Source organism: Triturus cristatus, chromosome 4_2 (assembly GCF_964204655.1).
Source record: "Triturus cristatus chromosome 4_2, aTriCri1.1, whole genome shotgun sequence".
Classification (NCBI taxonomy): Eukaryota; Metazoa; Chordata; class Amphibia; order Caudata; family Salamandridae; genus Triturus; species Triturus cristatus.
This window is the reverse complement of record NC_140586.1, coordinates 357,152,285-357,167,976: the sequence shown is the minus strand read 5'-3', so window position 1 is coordinate 357,167,976 and position 15,692 is coordinate 357,152,285. Positions and strand designations below refer to the sequence as shown.

The 15,692-nt window shown below is 43.8% G+C and overlaps 1 protein-coding gene across 1 annotated transcript in view; it reads right to left on the bottom strand.

Moving 5' to 3' along the window:
- Positions 1–15,692, bottom strand: part of ACBD6 (acyl-CoA binding domain containing 6) — a 299,090-nt gene that overhangs the window by 145,405 nt on the left and 137,993 nt on the right. The window contains exon 4 of the mRNA XM_085601766.1: positions 10,899–10,981. Coding sequence (XP_085457892.1) covers positions 10,899–10,981 — 83 coding nt within the window. The remainder of the gene's footprint in view (positions 1–10,898; positions 10,982–15,692) is intronic.

The window sequence follows — 15,692 nt, the reverse complement described above, 5'->3', positions numbered from 1 at the left end:
AATGCAGCAATACATTTGCCACACAGTGGAAGGCCCATCACAAAGGTTGATTCCTCCACTTTCTGTTGCTTAGCTCTGTATTTGGGTGTCAAAGTGGTACTAATGAAGTGAAGCCTTTGCCCTGATTGTGTTAACATGTGTAAAAATAGTGTGCTACTCGCCGATAAAGCCCTTCAATGCCCCGTCGGCGGTCGTAAGCGCTATATAAATATATTTACAATAAGGTAATACACAAATTGTGCCACACTATGTCATATAATTTGCCTTTTCTTGCCGCATAATGTCAACTCTGCCACATAATATAGTCTGTCCGCCGCATAATTCCAATAGCCCTGGCCATAGATACCATGGTGTTGACCTCCGGTTAATTTAGTGATTTTGGGTTTCACCCTGACAAATTAGTGTTATTTAGTGTTATTACTCCTTGAGCTGAGCGGCTGCCCTCCCCCAAAATGTTCCACTTTTTTACACAGAACTACTGAGATATGATAGGGGACAAGAGCAGATGGCGACAGGAGGCAGACAGAGACACGCTATATCATCCAGTAGATCTGGGGACATAAACCATGAGGAAAAAGCTTGAGTTGTTTCTAAACCTTACCTGGGAAGGAGTAGTAACCTGTATTGTATTTATGTTGTTACTTTCTCCCTAGCTGCTCAGCCAGTGTGAATGTAGGCTGAGCAGCAGGCAGACAGCTCCTGGTGGGGCTGCATCACATGAACTCAATAACCTGAAACTACAAACAATTAATCTACCTAAAGTACATCTCGGCTATTGGAGTTAATCACTACAGAATGCAGGGGTATTTGGCATGTTACCCGTTATAGGTTTCACAAGGGCTGAAAATCCATAATGCTATCAAAATGTATTGCAGCCATAAACTCCGAATTCTTAAAACACTGTAGAGTGCTTAGTGTGAAAAATCAACAACCAAACGGAACTGTTTTTCAAAACTTGTGAATGGATTTATATAAAGGGGTCTCAGCCAACGCTTAATTGTAAGTGCCATGGCCTAGGATATATTTCTCAGACGGCCACTGCAGTCAGCATCTCCCTTCAGTCGTTGCCAGCACTACCAACAGCACCTCCTTATCATTACAGTCCTACAAATGTGACCATCTGCACTACACTAGGGGGCCCAGGTGGAAGAATAGCCTGAGCACGATGCTGCTACTTAAAAAAAAAAATTATATTTAACTATTATACACCTTGCTCACTTCTTTTTCCCTCTTTTTTGAATGGACTGACCGCGCCACCTTGTGGTGGCTGTCATTATTATGTGCCGGTGTTATGAAATAAGTGCTAGTGCCAAGGGCCGGCAAACACCAGTACAAATTAAGCACTGAACTCGCCTGTTGGTGTAGGCTGCGACTGCAACGCATACAAACAAACACACACACACACACACTCGCAAAAACACACATTCCCGCACCCGGTCCTGTTCCTTGGGTGCGCACTTTTTTTTTGTAACCTGCATGGGTCAGATTGCAAAGGTTGTTTGCAGAGATATTTCAGTCTGATCTCCTTTCATCGTATTGTGGGTTCGCGGTTTGCTTTGTAACGTGCAGTGTCTCGGAGGGACTGGCGACAAATAACAATTGTAATGGGTAAGCAAACCTGAAACTCCCTGGCAGATGGACTCAAAGTGCTTTATTTATTCTGCTGCCAAAGAATCGCCTTCCCAGTCATTTATCACGAGCTGTGCTCCGTGTCACTCAGCACTGCACTAAGGAGCAATGCTTCACATTTGTATGCAAGTGGGAGACCACGCTGCACAACTACACAGAGCGGAGATGCCTTCACATAACCAAAGCACTGAGAAAATATCCTGTACAGTTGAAGATGCTTATACACAAATGACTCCTTATAAAACGGGATCCAAGCCACACAACTAAAAGAGTGGATATTCCTTCACAACATAAACAACCCACGCAGAAAATACCCTGCGCAGTAGAGGGTGCCTGAAAGCAAAAGATTCCACATAAAGCTGTAGGCAAAACGGGAGCCAATCCACAAGCAAAACGAGCATCTTTCACTCGATCACCAAAAACAAAAACCCTCCAAACAATAGCATGCAGTATCTTTCACAAAAAAAATCATTAAAGAAGAACGTTCTTCTGCACCATCATACAGAAGACAACCACCACCACAAGCAAAGAGTCAACGACTGAATAATGAAATAGATGAACACCTTACTAATAGTACACACGATCCGATCATAGAAACATACAGGATCCAGCTTGAGTCAGGAGATTGACAGCTGACGGGTGAGGTGGAGGGCCTCAATTCACGAACCACCACGCAGAGCAATCACCACATACTGCAGAGCTACAGGAATTAGGGAGGAATGCCGACCCCGTGCCCTATGGAACACTACTATTAGCGACAAGTCATACCGCCGAACCAACCAAGGACACCATTGTAATTTAGGAACAAAATGCAGTGGGTGGGCCATAACTGGCGGCTGATATCTGCTTTTTGGGCCAAGAGGCTAAGTAACTGTTGACTGAGGCATTTGGCTGTTAACTTGCGCCTCCGCAGCATCATAAGCAGTGGGGCAAGGCGGGGTCACAGCTACTATGCAACTGTGTGCACCTCAGGATCTGTTTCACTAACACTATGGTACCATCTCAAAGCCAAGACAGCGGCACGCATGTCTTCACGGGGAGGACGGAGGGCTGCGCGCAGAACCATCAGGGAGACTGCAAGGACCACAGACTAAAGGCGGGTGAGACACTGAAAGCTCGAGCCAGGCTCGAGCCTCAAGACTGGCTCTAGCTCAGCTCAAAGGCCACACATTTCTGTTGGCAAGAGAAAGAGTGCGAAGAAGAGTTGTGCAAAAGTGCAAGGCGGGAGGATCATCGCTGCTTCTGTGCTGCGAGTACCCCACCCCCGGAGGACAAATAAAGCACGGCCTGAGACTTCTCATTTGCTGCAAAGAAAACATTTCCCCTGAGGTACGTGTGAGACCACTCAAGTGGGGGCTTTAAGAGCGCCATTTGTCACACACGGTCAGGTTTTTTTTGTCTCGCGTACCAGAAAGCTGTAGGTGAAAGCCTTTTGTAGCCCATACCAAACACTTCCAGCGGGTTTACAGCTTGCCAACTACATACCAGTATCACATTGGATTGCTTCTTATTCGGTGGCTTGCCTCCCTGTTCTGGTGTTTGACCACTCAAATAAAGCATAGACACTCTACCATCCTTTTAACAGGTTGACTAGTATCCTGCCACTGCTTATTTTCAGGGAACAACTTTTTCTTTAAGCACGCCAACAGAGTGCAAGTGTTTTTAAGATCTCTCTTGTTGCCTCCTCCTCTCGACCAAAACCCCCGCACAACACTCCCCGAGCGCTGTGTTACCCCTCCTCTCCCAACTTTTTCTTACTCGAAATGCTTTTTATTCCAACAAATGCTGTGTGTTGTAACCTCCTGCCATCACCCTGTCCACTGCTTCCTCCTCCTCCACTTTTTTATATTGTTTTTTAAATTCTTCCACCCATCTGTTCCTCCCCTACTTGCTTTCTGTTGCTTCCCTCTATTCCGCTCCGACACTGCTCCCCAAGCATTGTAAAACAAATGTAAAAAATTTGACGGGCCTGGCAGCTGCAATTTGCGGGTCGGTGTGCTTCTAAAAAGCGCTTACGTGGAGGTCAGAACTGTGTTTCTTTCTTTTGTAATGCTACCACCTTGAATCTGAAAATACAAAAAATAACGAAAATGGTAGCCTAGCCAATCCGAAGACGAGCTTATACGTCATCATTTGTATGTGTGCCTAATGAATGATACGGTGGTAGTACTGTCATGACACAAACACCCTATGTGCGCCCCCATATTTAAAAGCTTTAATCATTCCTTGAGAAGGAATAGGACACGCTATTAAAAGCCTGACAGCAAGGCTCCTCCCGATCCTTTGTAATGACATACCTAGACGATAATGAGAGTCAGTAGCTTCTGTCTAGACGCTTTGGGAGGCAGGTAATTAAGTTGTGCACTGTTCTTTATTGTAGCTTTCACACCGCGGTGGAAGTAATTCCACATTATTGACACGATGGTAGCCGAATGAGTTTCACGCCTGCGCACCCCGTGTTGCAGTAGTACCTCGACACTTGGAGAAACGGTACCTAGACCATTGAGGACTAAAGAAAAAACGTAGAAGGTACGATCAGCCGACAATTAGACTCATACGCATTAGATTCAGTACTGACTCCGCAATTTATTTTCGAGCTACGCTCTTCTAGTTGTATGCTTCTCTTTCCTGTAGCGTCCACATCGCGATAGATGCAAGCCCCTTCCAGCGGACATGACGTTAGCTGAGTGCTAACACCTCCCAGCCTAGGCATTTTTGTTTGACCCTTATGGGCGATAAGGTAATCCTCCGTTGGATTTGATTTACTTTACTGTTGCAAGTCAGGCTCATTCCAGTTTGTTTTCTCCTCCCCCGGTTTGAATTGGTTAAACGATAGATTTCATCCCCATTATTCACGTATTGCCTATCAGCTAGGTTTGTCTATACAAAATGTGTACTGTTAAGGAAAATAGCAAAGGTGTGTGCTCCACCAACCTGAGTGTAGAACGAGAGATCAGGCTTATTTAATACAGTCACCAGACACATGGGTGTAGAATGTGCTATATGGGCACACACATATGCCTGCATAAGCTGAGATATTTGAATTCTCACGTTTCTGGAAATGGGCTTCATTTATGATTTGGTGTTTTCATTGTGGTGGTGGACCTTTCTGCACGTTTTCACAGGGAAAGAGACCTGTATATAAACCGGCAAGGATAATTGTTAATCCACATTGGTACTGTATATGTTATTGGAGTTTATTATTTCTTTATGTAGAATGCTGCTGTTGCTTTTGTCCTGAAGAAGCCATAAGAAATAGACCGGCTGAAACGCGACCGCGTCGACAGTTGTTTAACAGAAGGACTACAAATTTATTTAATTGTTTGTGGATATTACAATCTCACATTGCCTCTTATGAATAATTCGGAAAGTGATGTCCCTATATGCAATGTTTGAACCTTCTGGGTAGTCCACACTATTTAAAGGTGGCTCCACAACAAGAAATATTTTCTGGCGGACAGTAGCCATAGTTTGTTTGTGTTTTAGAGGTGTTAATTGTAAATATATGTTTATTGTATATGCTCAACGACTAAATGGTTAAATAAGAAAATGCGAATTCAGACGCAGATGACAGGATAATTAAAGGTATCCGTGTTCAAAAATATTTATGTATCCTTTCCTCCTTACCAATTGTTTATAAATTGCGTTTCAGATACCCAGGTAAATAGGAGGGTTATTGATGGGTATACCCCTAACCAATAGAATTGGGAGGCAGGTAAAGCATATGTGAGGGGAGAAATTATGAGAAACGCTGCTATATTTTAGAAGAGGGCTAGGGAATCCCAGACTAAACTAGACACTTAGATTGCTAGACAAACAGCTGTGTATTGTACCTCACATTGAAAAGAGGCCCTGATATTCTATATCAATGCGATTTGACCATAACACACACCACACATCTAATACACTTTCGCTCAAACTAAACAGAGTAACTAGGACTACGGAGAAACGAAGGTAGCCCATTGGCTATAACTCTAAACCAAGCTGAATCTGAACATGTTCTCCCAGGGATCGCGGATGACCGCTGCCATTTAATGACCAATCCGGTTGGAATTACCACAACATGCACCTCATTCTTTGGCAAACTAGATCACTCAGAGCATGCTGATACATGATAAGACCTCCTGGAGATCAGAGCAGACTTCATGACTTAGTGGGAGGGTGAGATTTATCAAGAAGAAATTAGCACAATCATCGATGAAATATCCTCAGGAAAGACCCCGGAGAAGACTAGTTCCTGTAGAATATCACAAATCAACAGACAGAAAAGGATCCCCTTTGTTATGTAAGGTGTTTCAGGAAGCAAAATAAAAAGATGGGGTGTCCCCAGTACATAACAATGCTAAGATCCCATTGATTTTAAAACCAAGTCAAGACCATCTAAAAGGTCTGTTTCCCGGTAAAAGTCCCAGCAAACAGGCTTAATGGCCTAATTACTCATCTAATCCATCCCTTCTAGGTGAGGTTTGCTCCAGGCTGTTTGTCCACCAAGCACTGAAAAGCACTGTGGCATATCTAAAGCTGTGGTGACAAATATGCCATGCCACTTGATGGTGAAAAGGCTTTTGATTATGTGGAGTGGGCTTACCTCTCTAATGTTCTGAAAATAATTGGCATGGGGAGGGACTTCCAGAAGGTGCAGTGGCTTTACAAACATACCATGGCAGTAAGCAACTGTGGGCATTGCACATCCAACAAGGCTGCCAACTCTTCCCTCCTTACTACAAATCCTAGCTCTTTCAGGGGTACAGTGCTCGATTCTTAATGAATTCTCATTGATTAGGGTTTTCTAACCACTACTGCTCGAAGTTTACAAGCATGGTTGGGAACACAGATGAGTGATTCATATCACAATTAATAATTGAGAGGATGTACTCTTGAATTAGAATAACAGATCGAACAAAGCCAGACTAAAAAGTTTGCAAATTTCAATATTTTACACCTGTGGCACTGATCCCTCTTAGATTACATATGCCTAAGCAAATGGAGAGGTGTGCATCCTAATTGTGATATTGTTACTTTATTGTAGGAATGTAAGAAGAGCAAACAATACTAGGCAGATATCTGGGACAGAATGAGATTGGGTCTGGGTATGGGTACTCCTTTATTTACCCAAACTGTGCTATGGCACAATACCTCGGCCTTACTTGAAATCACACATAAGCTTAAAAGATGGTTTCTGACATCTATGGCAGTAGCAAAGAATGGGATCCTAAAACTTTGGAAAGCCCGAAGGGCCTATATATATGATTCATGGTTGCAGGATATGTTCCATGTAACATCAAGTGAGAAAATGACCAACATTCCACTTGGATTGGTAAATTTACTTGTAGGAAAGCAAAAGAAAAAATTGTTTAAATGACTATGGGTTGAGGGAGCAATGGCGTAGCCGTGAAGCCACAGGGAAAGGGTAGCAGGGTGGGAGCAATGAAGACACTTGAGGTTAGCTCTGGGACAGTTAAAAATAAATTGGAAAAAGCCAGGAATGGTTGGGGAAAGCAATGGAAAAGCCTAGAGGAGAGGCAGGAGCAACACTGAACACGCTGCTAGGGGGATTTTGGGGGGGGGGTGGGGGGGAGCGGGGGTTAGGTGTGAAAGCAGCACATAAGGGAGGGAGGAAGCAAACGTGCACTCTCCTAGAGGGTTGAAAACAGCTAAAAAGTAGTTATCATGTGGAAAGACGCACATCATGCATTCAAAAGGATGGAAAAGAAGCTATGCTCCATGGGAAGGACAAACATTACAAGAGAAAAGAAAGCCATAAAGTAAGGTGAAAAAAAACCAAAGTAATAAGCAAGCCAACCAATGTAACTAGTAGGCTTGCTCTAATTCCACTTTTAGTTTTTGGAATAGTCCACAAGGGGTCTTCCGCAAACAGGCGAGACCTGAAAAGGAGACGAGGGACACAAAATCCATGTGAAAGGTGCAGAAAAGAAAACAAGCATTGGCATAGCCAATTGGTCTCGACTTTGGGACCTTATAAGTGTTTAGCCGTGCAACAGTTAATGTTGTTGCAGTAAGGATATTGTGCTGCATAACTAAATACTTATAAGGTCCCAAAGGCGAGACCTATTGGCTATGCCAATGCTTGTTTTTACTATTGTCCAGCTGTGGATAAAACAATTTACGTTATTTTGGCCTCGTTATGTACAAAAACTGCTTCCGTAAAAGATGTTAGATTATTGGCAGTGTTAAACCAGCCATCCAGTATCTATGTTAACACAGCTCTCCCTGTACTGCAATGAAAATGAACTGTAATAACATATTTTCAGTAGAATGTAGAAGTTGTAACCATTGCAACGGAATCTGAAGTGTCATCTCCACTGCTTTCATACTAATGGCAACGAGGGTGAAAATGATGGGATGTGGTGTGCGAAAAACACAAAACCCCTTATGTTTGATAACTGAGGAGTGAACTGTAAATCTGTCTTTATAGACTTGCTGCCATTTCCATCAAGTACTGCTGTAAGAGGCACAGCTGACATGAGGTTGGCATCCTACTGCTAGTGGAGGAGCAGCTGTTACACGCATTCCTTTATACGGCAGAGGGGGTGGGTGTGTGTACACATGGGAATCTGTTTCACCTCGTAACAATGATTTTTGAAAGCTGTACAAGCCCCCGCCCCCTCCCAAGCATTTATGAGATACCAGCGCTCCGCTCAAGGTGAAGAAAATCTATAGGTCACCTTTAGCAGGGGCAAAAGACATCTCTGATCCTAAACGCGCCCGGTACCTTCTAACGTCCGGGGCGCGCCGCCCCCTCTCTCTCAGTGTCCACATGTGCGTGCATTGTTGACAGCCGGGCGGCGTTAGAAGTGCACAGCGCTGCTCTCGCCATGCGAGGGCTTTTTACATGTGCACGCGTACGGAGGGACAAAGATGGCATCGGGCTGTCCACATGTGCGTCCATTTGCAGCTGTATGTGGAAGCCCGACGCCATCTTTGTCCCTCCGTACGCGTGCACATGTTGAATTGATTACAAAAAGCCCTCGCATGGCGAGAGCAGCGCTGTGCACTGCCAACGCCAGGCTAGACCTAAAAATGGTTGTAGGAAAACAGGAAGCAAGTGGAACGAATCAGGAGGCTTCGGAGCCGTGCTTCGTTCAATCACAGAAAGAGAGTTGTGAAGTATTGTCTCATTACGAACAATTGCCTTTTCTCACCAAAGGTGAAAGCAGCATTTCCAAAGGCAGCAAGCAGGTCGTGATGCATGTCCATGAGTTCTTTACATTAGTTTGATGTCATGCCATGAGCGAAAAACTACTCTCCTGCGTAAGCACTCTGCTCTTGATAATGGCGTCTATCTATCAAAGACATCTCTCACATCACAATGTGTCAGGAAAAGCGAAGTTGAACCGGAGCAGTAGCACATAGCTAATTACACACATTCTCTGTGAGAGTTAATAGGCTGCTGCAAGGTAGCAGGCTAGGGACAGGAGCAAAGTGCTGAGGAAAGAGATTCTAACATGGCCTTCACATACATGCCAACATTTTGGAAGAGGAAAGTTGGAGATTTTTTAAACATAATCGGGAGAATATATTTCTCCCATTGACTTCTATAGCGGCCTGCCTCGGGTCTATTGGCATGTATGGGACTCACATGTATGCTGCTGCAGGATCATATATTAGAAATTCAAATTTAATTTTTTTACATACAGGTCAGGAGCACAGAGAAATCACTATGGCAGGCAGATAAATTGGAGGGATGGCATGTATGCCTTCTTTCAGACATACAACCGGTTTCACACAGCATGCATGGTTGACTGCTATTTTACAGTAGTCGTAATGTATTTAGCAAAGCCCAAAAAAGGGCATAGGCCACTCTGAAGTGGCAGTGCAGAAACTGGAGCACGGTGTTGCACCTGTGATTCCAACATAGTCTCCAGATGACAGCTATGTGCTGCCAGACTTACACAGGGGTGCATGCTTGGCAGCCATGTTTGAATCGTTCTTAAAATGATTGTGCCTCATAGCAGCAGCCAGAGGCTCCGTTACAGGGGCAAAATAACACAGAGGGAAGAGACGATAATTGCAGCCAGGAGCTGTATGATGGCTCCAGTGGCAGAGGTGCCAGGAGAAAGGAGCAGCAGTATGAAGGGGTGCATGCACAGTAGTAGCCCTGCCAAGTCGTGCAAGATTCAGGGCGCCACACAAAAAGGATGATGTTCAGGAAATGCCATATGCTGGTCCCACGGATCATGGGGCGCAACCCAATGCCTTCATTAGAGGGCTAGGGCAAGTAAGCTGAGGGCTGAACAAAACCTCCTTATATTTATGTGTATGCTATGCGGCGGTCTATAGAGTTTAATATCAGCTTCACATAAAACAGAGTACTCATCACAAATCCATACAGAAGTGATATTTACCGCATCGAAATAAGAATTGCTACATTGCATAGTAGGTGACAGGTTTATGGTTAAAGTACCTTACAATTTCAGTAAAACACACCAAATGCTGTGTGAAGCAGTTCCCGTTCATCAGAAAAAACAAAACCAGGAATTGTGTTCAGGCTGAGCCCCATAGAGAAATCGAAGCTTCGGAGATCAAGCACAAGAATCCGTAACCAGTTTGCAGTAAATATATTTGGGGAAGAACCCACTCCATTAAAAACACAAAATTTAACAAATACTAATGCAAAGGTCCGTTATTGTTATTTCTGAGCCAGTGGTGATATCCACTACCTATTCCCTATAAATAGGTTAGCTCTTGAAACATTCTGTACATATACTCTCTTAAATGGAACTCATTTTTAGGTCGAAGCCTCCCCAGACAGTGCAGATGTCTGATTTGCTAAAGACATCTTGGGGACATTCAGAAAGCAGACCTAGGAATGCATTCCTCTCATTGCTTACTATTGGCTTTGCGGTTTGTAACTCACATTTTCTGGTTTTCTTTTTGCTGGCTTTATTATTTTTATATGGTGGTGGTAATCGGATTTCGTGCAATATTCAACACATGCTCTTATTTTCTCAGGCAAACCACAAACTTTGGTGCTACTTCCAGGGGATCTATGGGTTTCTAGTCCAATCTAGAATGACACATTGCATCCAACACCATAACCACCTAGTCTTCAACTGATTCAGAGCAGCACACTCATGAGCCAGTAAAATTGTAAGAAAAGTGACATCAAATTTGTTACAACTCGGATCTTCACAAGCCATGAAATGTAAATTGTGACAGTCTCATGGTTTGGCTACAACTCACCAAGCAAAAGAATGCCCCCGATTAGCACCTGTGGAATTGTGTTTTTTGATTACTCCTCTTCTTACCTGATTGTTTCCTCCTGATACAGTGAGCTAACAACGGGGCCCCCAAATGCAGTCTTCCGCTCCACACTTTTCTGTTCACCAGCCTGAAAATGAGAGAAGACATCAGCAGGTTTTGACAACAAATGGGATACACTGTTGTAAATGAGACTGTACTATAGCTCACTGTAATGTAAACATAATGAGTAAATGCCAGTGATAAACTGCAGGCTTAACACTCCTCTTATTGCCCATTCATGCAGTCAAATTAAGTTAGTTAAAACAATGATTAACTTTCCACACCCATTCCACCAGACCGATCAAAAATCCATTGTAAATGCACACTGATTCGAAAACTCAGCAATAACAAAATAAATTTAACCATTCAACCAAAAATCCAACACCATTGTCTTTCCCTTTATCTCACTCCACGTGAATGAAAAAGTCATCGGCATCAACGTCATGCATCAATCATGGTCCCAATCAATGCAACCAGCCTCTGAGATACCAACCAAGCCATGACTAATGACCCACTGATATCAAACAGGCTCCAAAATTCCAGTGACACTCCATCTCAAATAAATCAGAAACTCAATGGCTTAAGGCTGTAGATCTAGACATAATATGTTTTATCAAAATCTCATGGATACCACTCCTAAATAAAGAAATATAACACATACCAAGCTATAACCACACCTCTTGTATCCAATAACTCTTATTGGATCAAAAAGTCAGCAACACTGCAGATTTGTAGTAGATATACCAAGGCTATCTCTTCTACCTCAAAATCCCATTCATACCAGTTTGTTTTTGTTAAAAACCCTCAATCCCGAACAATTTAACAGCATGATTCCTGATCAATTCAATATCAATTTAATGTTCAATATTCAAAAGTACCACATGCTATACCCAAAACATAGCAATGCCACACATACATCAATAATCTATCTATAGCACCTCCATCTCTTCCCATTGAACACAAACATATACATGCACACATAGCAATCTACAAAACCCTTACACATTACTCCTATATCTAAAGCAACCCACTGATCGAAATATTATAGATAACACAAAATAAACAACCACTGGCAAAGGTAAAAGGTCGGCTAATTTCTGTATAAGATGTATGTACGAGATAAAGATTTTAATGTGTCTGAATTGTGTACTTTGAAGAAGTAAACCAGTCCCTCAATCATTACAAAGCAAGCACCCCTTAGGAGGCGGAATGATACACCAAACAGCCACCAAAAGGAAGTGGGAGACACACACTCCTCTGAATGGAAGAGTCGGAGCCAAAGACTGTATTTGTTTAAAATAATGGTAACAATAGATCATGTAGACAACTGAACTGTCAAGCCGAAGTTAAACAATTCCACATATACATCCAAAAACCATGCATATTATAACACGGACTAAATCATGAAAACTCTACCCACTCTTCAAATCCATTAATGTAGCCCATGACAAAACAGAGACCGCTCCAATCAAAACACAAACAATACCAACCCATTTCAATAAACTACACACAGTCAAACTGAAAAGACAGATACCCCGCTGCAAAAACAAGATAAAATTCTAAAAATACTGCCACCCATTTCCAACGGGTATACTCGATTGTGACTCCTCATACTGTGGAAGAATCGCGAGACCTCTTACGTGACATCAGGCTCCCTTGCCTCCCCACGGCTGATCGCGATCTTACGGACAGCAATCTGACCACAGATGTGATTGCGCAAGCAATACGCGCCCTAAAAACGGGCAAAGCTCTTGGACCCAATGATATTCCCATTGAGCTTTATAAACTGTTGCCTGATAAATTCGCTCAGCACCTGAAATCGATGTTTGAGGAATCATTGGAACACGGGGTCTTACCACGGGACCAGAGAATAGCCACTATAGTCACTATACACAAAGAGGGGAAACCTCGTACTGACTGTGCCTCGTATAGACCGATTTCCCTCCTCAACGCCGAAACTAAAATCCTGGCCAAACTGCTGGCTACCCGACTGCTTAAGGCGATAGGCACCCTGGTGCACCGGGACCAATCGGGCTTTATGCCGTACAGGAACACGGCCCTGAACTTACACAGTATTCATGGTGTGCTGGGCAGAGCCTCAACCCTACAGGATGCGGCTGTGATTGTGTCATTAGACGCGACCATGGCATTCGACACGGTGGAATGGCCGTATCTCTGGGCTGTGCTGACGAAATTGGGATTTGGGCCAAAATACATTCAGTGGGTAAGTCTTCTGTATCGTGAACCCCTTGCGCAGGTTGTAGTTAACAAAATTGTCAGGCGCGTTCACATACAGCCGTGGAACCCGCCAGGGCTGCCCGCTCACCTCTTTGGTTGCCTTCGCTCTGGAGCCACTGGCGGCCTGGATCCGTCAGGACCAAATGATATGAGGGCTGAGACGGTCCCCCAGGATGGAAAGACCCTATTTCGCTCTATGCGGATGAAATTTTACTCTATCTGGCATCTCCATCGAAATCCCTGGTAGTGGTTCTAGATATTCTGGCAGTGTTCGGTAGATTCTCCGAATTTGCAGTAAATTGGGTAAATCCTTGGTATTCGCCATAGGGGAGATACCCCTATCCCCCCTGGAAACTGCCAAATCCATGTCAACACTACGGGGTTCACATACCTTGGCATCTTTATTTCTCATGATGCCTCGGTCCGTTATGCCCAAAATCTCCTACCGCCCCTGCACAGACTCAAAAAAGACATCAGAAGATGGAAATCGCTCCCCCTCTCCCTACTGGGTAGAGCTGCATAGTTTCAAATGATGTCTCTGCCCTGCTTTCTCTATGTCATGCAAAATGCTCTTGACCCAGTACCCACACAATATTTTAAAGAAATAGAGGGCTTTCAGAGAGAATTACTCTGGGATGGTAAACCACGTAACGCCTTAAATAATTGACCCTGAATGGTACGATGGAGGTATAAGCCTTCTGGATATTAAAAAGTATTACTGGGCTGTGCACTTAGCCGCTATAAAGCATGGCACTTATGGTCAGGGCGATGACCCAAGCTACGCCATCGACAAATGGCTCCTCCCTGGAGGAAACTATAACAGGGCGCTCTATTCGCAGCCCAAACAGATATATCCTGACGGGTCCCACCAGACACTTGGTTCGGGTTTGGCATGATGCAACCAACTCTCTCGGGTGGGGACGTAAACCAACGTTGGCGACCCCCTTTGGACTCTGAATCGCTGGGCAGTCTATGGAGAACAAAAGGTTTCGACAGATGGGACCTCATAGGCATTACCCAAATCAAGGACCTCTGGGGTGAAGGGGGAGTTAAATCCTTCAGCACACCCCAGATTGAATATGAACTAGCAGATACGGAATATTTCTGCTATGACCAAATCATACATTCACTCCGAACGCTCCTACCGGCAGGCACGACCCTTCCTGAGGCCTCACCGTTGGAGGACAGAATCCTGTATGGCCACCTTCTGAAAAGATGATTCCCTAATATATAAAAAACTAATAAACAATATGACCGACCCCCTTCAGATGTTAAGGGAGAAATGGACGGAGACGGCATTGAGATCGAAGATGAAGACTGGCAGGTAGCGGTGTCGTCTCCCAGAGTAGTCGCCATACCGGCACAACTTAGACTGGTACAACTTAAAATCCTCCACGTGTGTACATCACCGGGCCATGCTTAGTCCATATGGGAGCAACTGATATAGGGGATTGCAGGACAGGGTGCGGCCAGCTGTGAACCATCTTACACATCATTTGGGAATGCAAGTTTGTTAGTGATTTTTGGCACAAAGTACACAAGACAATATTTACAGAATTACATACCCGTCTTTTGCCAGAGGCGAGACGCTGCCTCCTCAACATTTGGGAAACCACAGACCTTAACACTCACCAGACACAATGGGCCACCCCGGGATTCATTATAGCGAAAAGAAACATCGCTCAGTTTTGGGGAGCGGCTAAACCACCTATGCTAGAGGCCTGGGAGAGAGATCTCGATTGGTGTATGTTCAGGGAGAAGACGTCGCTAGGGGTTGCCCCAAACAGTGGGTACACATCTGGAGCCCTTGGAATAGTTATTGGGGTGAAATCTGTACGCCACCTGAATGCCTTGAACCGTATAACCCCCTTCCCCGTGATGTTCCCTCTTTTGCTGTAATATAATCCTTATCTTCCACATGTCGTTATTGTTTATTTCATTTATGGTGACCTCTGTATTGTCTATATGAACCAATGCTTGTTTCAATAAAAAGAATTATAAAAAAAATAAACAATCTAAAAATACCATCACCAACCTAAATACGCAAAGAGAAAATAGGGCGACTCTCCTATCGTTTGCATCAGATATAAGATGATTAACAAATGGTTGCTTGTATCAAAGGATACCTTGCTGCAGCACAACACTCTTACTGGATGAACTCAGAGAATATTTCGAAGAGGAAAACTGCTGACATGTAACAGACTAATGCCTGAAAAGAATTTAACTGCTAAACCCAGTCTTAAGGCTACATCATTTCACGCGCTATAATGAAATACTACAAACTGCTTGTTATTCGGAAAGCATCGGTAACATCTAGAATCTATTCAGCTGAATTGCGCAGATGTATTTGGAGGTGAAAATACTATTTAGGCATTTGCACAGCATGCAACAGACATTAGTATTGCACTGCAGCATTTTTAGAACGTTCGGGAGAAAAATGTAGGTAACGGTTCCAATGCCTTGATCACAAACCTAATTTCGTTTGTGGAGGAATGATGTCAATGGTGAGGTGAGCCTTTTACTCTAGTTTGTTGGGTGTGCGAGAATAGATGTTTCGTTTT